This window comes from Python bivittatus, unplaced genomic scaffold (assembly GCF_059951505.1).
Source record: "Python bivittatus isolate LINGU-HERP-01145 unplaced genomic scaffold, Pbiv_v1 ctg000570_np1212, whole genome shotgun sequence".
In the NCBI taxonomy this organism is placed as follows: Eukaryota; Metazoa; Chordata; class Lepidosauria; order Squamata; family Pythonidae; genus Python; species Python bivittatus.
The window spans coordinates 2,754,434-2,762,303 of record NW_028277097.1 but is presented as its reverse complement, the minus strand read 5'-3'; the positions used below and the strand labels follow the sequence as shown (position 1 = coordinate 2,762,303).

At 43.8% G+C, this 7,870-nt stretch overlaps 1 protein-coding gene across 1 annotated transcript; it reads right to left on the bottom strand.

Moving 5' to 3' along the window:
• On the bottom strand, positions 1-3,676 carry CCNO (cyclin O). The gene is made up of 3 exons (XM_007421350.2): positions 3,347-3,676; positions 1,670-1,855; positions 1-606 (listed from the first exon to the last, which is right to left on the bottom strand). Exons 1-3 carry the CDS (start codon positions 3,674-3,676, stop codon positions 127-129), a joined length of 996 nt encoding a protein of 331 aa, XP_007421412.2. The 3' UTR covers positions 1-126.
• Positions 3,677-7,870: the final 4,194 nt, after the last annotated feature.

Sequence of the window (7,870 nt, the reverse complement as noted above, 5' to 3'; positions counted from 1 at the left end):
GAATACTGTTATTTCAGAGGTATTGCAACTATCACTGATCCTTCTATTTAGGAACTGGAACAAAACAGAAAACATAAACTTCCAAATGCATGGTCACAAATTTTAAATAGTTTTTGTTTGGTTAACTTATTTTTCTAAGTGCAGACACTGATCTGAAATCTCAGGAGGTAGTACCAAAGGCAAAGAGTCCTCATTTAAAGAGACCAGTAAATGTAGCTTGTCCAGGCAATCTTGCAAAACTCCCTCTGGATAGTCACTTAAGTGCAAGTCCAGCGGCTTCTGGTGCTGCAACATCTGATCAGCCAGACCCAAACAACAGACGGCCAACAAGGAAGGCATATATTTGTTAAAGGCATAGTCGGCTAAGCTAAGTTCAGCCACACCTTTTGCTAGAGCTTTGGCATTGTTGGCTTCCCAAGCATCAGCTTCGCAAGCCTCCATCCGCACATGGGTGAAGTGTTCAAGAAAGAAACTGATGGTAGGAGCTGAGAGATTGAAGTGAAGCTTGTTGAGAATGATGCACTCCAGGTTGCAGAGCTGCTGGCGAGAGAAAGTGTCACAGCAAAGGGCCAGGAGCTGTTTCACCTTTGGTGGGTGCACTTCTACCTGAAAAGCAGACAAGCACAGAAAGCAATACACAGGAACTCAGGCACAAGATAACATCTAGGAATGCGTCCAATACTGTTGCGATGCAGTATTGGGTGTTGTATTTCCAATGTTAAAGCTCTTAGTATAGAGAGAGTTTATTGACTTCTTGTCACTTTTAATGTCATTAACATCAGATACTCTTTTTTAAAATTAATTTCATTAGCTGAAAAATTAAAAGACATAATTAACTTGTTCAGATTAATGTAGATCTAAATGGCTTAATCTTGGCTGTAATGGTCTTTTTTAAGGAATTGATTTCTGGAACTGCAGCACACATCTTCTTCACAGAGAGGGAGATCTGACTGGGAAATTATAAACAAGGTGGTTTGGATGCTAAGATGTTATCATAATAATGTTCATGGTAGGAAAACTCCTGGTCTCTTCTTTATTCCTTTAGCCATCTGTGACCTCTCAAAAGTCTTCTGGGAGAATCTAATTGATTATTTCCCTCTTTCAAGCTCTCTATGCTCAATCTTATTTGTTCAGAAAAGATCTCCTGACTTTCCAGAGAGGTTTCTGGAGAATGGACTGCATATGGCTGCAAGGCCAAAGAAAAGACAGAAACTTCTGTAATGAACTTTCATAATTCATGGTAGACTCCAAAGCCAGTATGTCTATCCTCTGAAGTATGATATCCTGTAACAAGGATGATGGAGGTATTATGCTCTTAACAGTAGGCTGAGGCTAGCAGAACAACTTTTGTCGTTGTTGTTTTTAATGTATTAGGAAACTCTGAACAAAGTGACTGATGTTTCAAGAGGGAATAGAGGAGACAACATATGATATAGTCTAACATAAAATTGCTTTTTGTGAACAGAATTTCAATATTAGATGTACAAAGGAAAATCTAGTGATCTATTGTATTCAGATTTCACTAGCATTTTTGAGCTTCCAATCACATACTTCAGACATTTCTCCTATTACAACTTAAATAAAGTTTGTCTTGCTCATGTGCTCTTTCTTTCCAGCAGCAAATACCAATTGTGGTAACTAAAAAAAGAGGTTCTCTAGAGCCTAGTACCTGTTTGCAAGAGATGAAGAGTGAGGTGACCCCTAGGAGTTGAAAGCAGTCAGCAGCCACTGGGGTAGTTGTGAGAAAACGGTCTAGAGTGTTTACTGTCAGGCATAAGGATTCGAAAGAAAAGCCAAAATGTTTATGCACTGGGATTAGCCAGCTGATCAGTTTGCAACGGGCTTCTGTAGTTATCTGGGAAGCCAAGAAAAGAAGGAATTAGGATGCAAAAGAGGTATCATTGAAATCTACAAGCAGCCATTGATTACATCATAGAATACAATGAATTGAAATATTAGTATGGAATTATTTCAAAGACAAGGGATATTTACTGCTGACTTCTGATTTCATGATTTAAATTGCTTTCTATGTGAATAAATATGAATAATTGAAATAATTAATGCATTTGCTTCCTGCAAACAAGGATTTGTATGGTCCCCAAGTGGCAGGAATGCAAAGGAACTATATTATCGAAAGAAATAGCTGGCTGCAGGTTAGATTTTACTTCTATTTTATATGACTGGTGAGCCCCTCCCATGCTCAATCCCCCCCCACTGAAAAACAACCAAGACATATAGATACAACAAAACACATATTTACTGCTTTATTTAAATATTTTTTTTAGTGAAAAAAGATCATGCATTCTCTTTTCCATCCTCACTGAAAAAGCTATGTATGAAAGGTATAAAGAAAACCCAACAAAGAATGGCACATTGTATGGAAAAAATATTTAAAGTGCTTTGGGGTCATGAAACCACAAGTCAGTCATTCCCTACTGTTCAACAATAGTCTCCATCGACTAATTTCATTGGGATTAATCACCAGGAAGTGTCTGGGAATTTAGGAAACAAAAAGCAGCAGACATGTAGTTTTACTAACATCTGATGTGCATGTTTATGGCAAAGCAATGTGCCAGTTGTAAAACAAGATCATTAGAGCATACTAGAGCATACCAGGCAACTATGTTCAGGCTATAACATAAATGCAAAACAGTGGTCAAAATTCCAAGAATATAATGACACAGCAGCACATGTATAAAAATGGAAGCAATTCATAAAGGATATAACATTTGGTTAGCTCTATGAACTCAGCCTCTAATCCAAATTTCCAAATATCCCAGAAGCAGCTCTTTTTTGAATGACTGTGTGCAGCAAAGCACACGAAAACCCAGTCTATGTTTGGATTCCTATTTTGGTGGAGATCAAGGCTTCTCCCTAAACAAAAGTGCATTCTGTGGATGAAAAAGGAGGAGGAGGAGATGGAGCAACCAGAACAAAACCCAGCCTTTTCCTGCCCAGAAAGGTATCAAAAGTGGTAAAGCGGGGGGAGGGGGGGAGGCTGCATCTTCTGACTTTGTTCAGTGGGTGACTTTGAGTCCCCCAGCGCAGGGGAGCGTGCATGCGACTTCGGGCTCCTACTCAACCCAGGGCAGGTGATTCCGCGAAACCTCCACACGGAATAAACCTAACGTTGGAAAAGCCCTTTCGGGAAGGAGCGGAAAGGGGTAACACGAAGACGAAGGGAGCGGAGGTTCACTTTGGCCCGGGGAGAAAACTGCCCGTGCGTATCGCTGGCCACATTAAAAAGAAGAACCGGGACCTCCGTCTGGGTCCGAAGGACGGGCCATGCTGGCAGCGATCTGATTTCTCCTTCTCCGGCCCTACCTGACCGCCCTCCTCTCCTTACTTGTGGCTGCTGCGCCAGAGGGTCGAGCGGGTGGAACTTGCCCTCCAGCTCCTTTCGGAAGCGGTACCAGCTCTGCCCGTAGTCGCGGAAGATCTGCCGCTCCAGAGGGCGCATGGGCTCGCCGCGGCTGCGAAGCCGACCCACCGGGGGCGGCTTACTTTTCTTGACGGGCGCGCGGAGCTGGCGGCCGGCCGCGGCGGCACCGCCCGGAGGCTCAGGCCGCTCCTCGGGGGTCACGTCCTCGTTCCGCCGCCGCTTGAGCGGAGACTTTGGCAGCCCGTCGGGAGCCGCCGCCGCGACGCGCTCCTGGCTAAGCCGGGTGATCACCATCCTGCGGCTCCCGCGCTCCTGGCCGCCTCTCGGGCAGCGCTGAAGCGAGAGGCGCGGGGTCGGCTATATGTTCGGCAGCGCTGCCCCGCCCCTGCGCCCGCCCGCCCGCCCGCCGGGGACACATTCTCCGGTCGCCTCGCCGGCTTTCCCGGCTAAAGAACCGCTCTCGCAGGGCGCCCTGAGGTTTCTGCGAGGCGGCAGCAGCAGCTCCCTTGGCCCCGGCGCGCGGCTGGAGGCTCCCCACCTCACGCCCTGGGAGACTCGAGGGGCTCTTCCCCGCGAGCCCGTCCTTCTGAGGAGGCGCCTGCCATTTTATTTGCTGTCGAGACGGTCGAAGGGCCTAAAAACGAGCCCTCCAGTCTCATAAAAACTTTGAAAAATTTTTTTTTGAAGGCCCCCTTCTGCTTTAGACGCTATCGCCTGTTAGGGCTGGCCTGATTCAAAGGGCCCTGCTTTCCTTGAAGCGGGCCGTGCGGAAGCGCCCCCTCCGGCGCAAGCACGAGAGCCGGGCGGCAGCAAAGAAGGGCGCCATTTTCCTCTGTTGCCGAGTCCAACTGCCAAGTTGGAGAGTCGGGCCTGGCGCTGGTGGATGGCTTATCCAGAAGGACTGTTAAACCCATAATTCACGACTACCTACATACATACACCCAGACCCTTGTGTGGATTATTGTAAGGTGGACGTGCTGACTGGATTCACCCTTTACGCTAAGCCAAGGCCTTTTCCACCCTGCTTCCTTGAACAAACCACAATCACTAGAATGATGCATGCGGAATACGAAACTGCAAAACTAAAATTAAAGCTTGGATTCACACATTATTAAACCAAACCGAAAAACACATCGTTTAGCAGAATGAGTGAAACCAGGACAATCCTTTTGATCTTGTCTCTGGCTTCCAACATCAGCCTGGATCCTCTGGCTGTGTGGAATAGAATAAGAAGGCCTGAAGTCAACATCTGAAGGGCACCAGTTTGGGGAGAATGGATTTATTATTGGAAGTTTGTGTCTTGAAAAGCAGCTAAGCAGTATATTAAATATGAAATGGTTAGATCAATAAAATGTCTTGTGGTTGGCTAAAAGAACAAAATCAGAATAGCTGCTAAGTTATTTTAAAACACAAGGAACTTAAGGAACCACAGATGGCAGTCAGAAAAATATCTTTTTGTAAAACAACGCCTGCTACAACACATACTGGCAACTTCCTGAAACAAAGTATGTTTTGAAATCACAAATATTCTTGTTAAGAACATAAGAGTGGAGCTACTTCAGACCATGAGTCCAACTAGTACAGCTACCCCTCTCCACAGTGACCAATCACCAGAGGCCTCAGGGAAGCCAGCAACAGAGCACCAGCACAACAGTATCCTCTCTAGCAGCTGATATTGAGAAAGACACATCCATCCTCAGTGTGGGAGGTAACATAGCTATAAGGCTAGCCTTATCCTCCATCAGTTCCTGGATTCTTGCATTAGATGATTTCCAAACTCCCTTCAACCCTTATTTTCTATGATTCTATCATTGGTTCAAATTCTCTTTAAAGCCATATAAATGGTGGGCTGTTAGTATGAACCTCAGTTCCACAATGTGCTTTATAGATGCATGAAGAAGTACCTTTCATCTATCTTGAATCTCTCATCACTGACCTTTGTAGGATAATTGAATCTGCATTCTAGTAATATGCAGTTAAAAGATTCTCCCTTTTCATTTCCTGCTTATTATACTTCTGCCATGTATCTTCTCCTTATGTACAGTTTTCCTAAGGGAAAGGACTCAAAAGTTCTTATAAGAAAGATGTAGTAACCACTTAATTGTTTTGGGTTCCCTTTTCTTTGTATTTTTGACACAGGACAATTAATCTCCTGGGAGATCCTGTATCAATCCCCACTTCTGGAAAAATATCAGGCTGACAGTTTTACTCTGTGCAAGTCAGACATCTGGTCTCTTGCAACCAAATGAAATTGATGTAGAAAGCAGTACCCAGCACTGGATGGGAAAGTTATATCTACAGCTGGTTTAAGCAGCCAATGGAAACTGGGCAGATCCTGGCCCCTAGATTTGTTCCTGATTGCTCATAGCTATTTTATTTCCTTTTCACATTCAATAGGTAAAACACAGTTATTAGTTCAAACTTGCCCAGGTAAGTTCAGTGTCAAAACATTTCAGCTTTTCCCAAGTGTTTGTGTAGGGTAATGTTTTTGCTGCAAAAATCAAGCTTATATAACTCAAGCTTTCCCTGTCTATGTTGCAAATGAGATTATCTTGGGAGAAGTTGCTTGTGGTACCCTAATTTTATGAGATGAGGCAGGCTAAAACCAGAAAACGCTGATTTTTAACTATAGTGCACATGCTCTGGAACAACCTCCTTCTGGATGGTAAGTTGTCCCCCTTGGTGATGGCCTTTCAAAAGATGGTGAAGACCGTACTCTTCTTGACAGCTTTTGAGGAATGACTGTGTACCATATGGAACTAGATGCATTAGGTTTTGGGGGGGGCGGTTGTATTGTGTCTTCTGTGTTATGTAGTATGTTGTAATTGCTATTTTCTTTGATTTATAAACTGTCTTGCATATTGTTATTTTTCTGTTGATATTTTATTGTGTTTTTATGTTGTGTTAAGCCACCATGAATCTAATGGACTTGGTGGCATGCCCATTTAAATAGTAATCATCATCATCATCATCATCATCCAACTTGAATGTAGCTTGGATTGATTACAAGAAGGCATTCGACTCCCTGCCACATGATTGGATAATCAAGTGCCTAGAAATAACAGGAGTCAATAAAACATCAGAAGCTTTGTGCAAAGATCAGTGGCACAGTGGAAGACACAGTTGCTAGTCAGTGGTGATAGACTGGGAGAGGTTAATATCAAGAGAGGAATCTTTCAAGGAGACTGTCACCACTTCTGTTTGTCATTGCATTGATTCCTCGTGTCAACAATATTGAACAAGTCAGCCCATGGTTATCAAACATCAAAAACATCTGCCAGGCTATCCCACCTCCTTGACATGGACAATCTGAAGCTGTATGGTAAAACACCATCTGAAATAGAATCGCTACTCAACTCTGTCCGAATATACAGCCAAGATACTGCAATGGAGTTTGGACTGGACAGATGTGCCCCCCTTACCATCAACAGGGGAAAGATAGTGAAAACTGAAGGGAATCAAGATGCCCTAAGGAAATAACATCAAGAGTCTGGATGAAGAAGATCACTACAAATACCTGGGCATCCTTCAAGCTGACAACATCAACCACATTGAAGTCAAGAAGTTGGTAGTGAATGCATCATGAGCGTGAAGAAGATCTTAAAGTTCAAACTCGGTGGAGGAAAATACCATCAAGGTAATTAACACCTGGGCAATTCCAGTCATTAGATATACAGCTGGAATAGTGGACTGGACTCAAGCAGAACTAGAAGCCCTGCATAGGAAGACCAGAAAAATAATGACAATGAATCATGCCCTTCATCCATGCAGCAATGTTGACAGGTTCTACTTGCCAAGGAGCATAGGTGGGTGTGGAATGTTGCAAGTACACCAGACAGTAGAAGAAAAGAGGACATTGGAAGAATATCTGAAGGACAGTGAAGAAGATGCACTGAAGCTAGTACACCATGAAGGCTTACTGAATACCAAAGAGACCAAACTGGCCTACAAGAAAGACCAAATGAAGAATGGAAAAGAGACATGGCAAGTACACACACACACACACACAACTAGCAGGCAAAGCAGGTAACAAGAAGATCTGGCAATGGCTAAGAGCAGGAAGTTGAAGAAAGAGACAGAGGGGCTAATTCTGGCTGTACAAGACCAAGCCTTAAGAACAAACACCTACAAAGCCAGAATTGAGAAGACAGCCACAAGCAGCAAATGCCGCCTCTGCAAAGAAGCTGAAGAAACAGTGGACCACCTAGTCAGCTGCTGCAAGAAGATTGCACAGACTGACTACAAACAACAGCATGACAAAGTAGCAACATTGGTGCACTGGAATATCTGCAAGAAATACCATTTGCCTACAAGCAAGACCTGGTGGGACCACAAAACAGACAAAGCAATAGAAAACGAAGAAGCTAAAGTGCTCTGGGATTTTGGAATTCAAACAGACAAGCACCTGCCACATAACACCCCAGATTTAACAACTGTTGATAAGAAAGACAAAAAAGTCTGGATAGTGGACATTGCAATACATGGAGA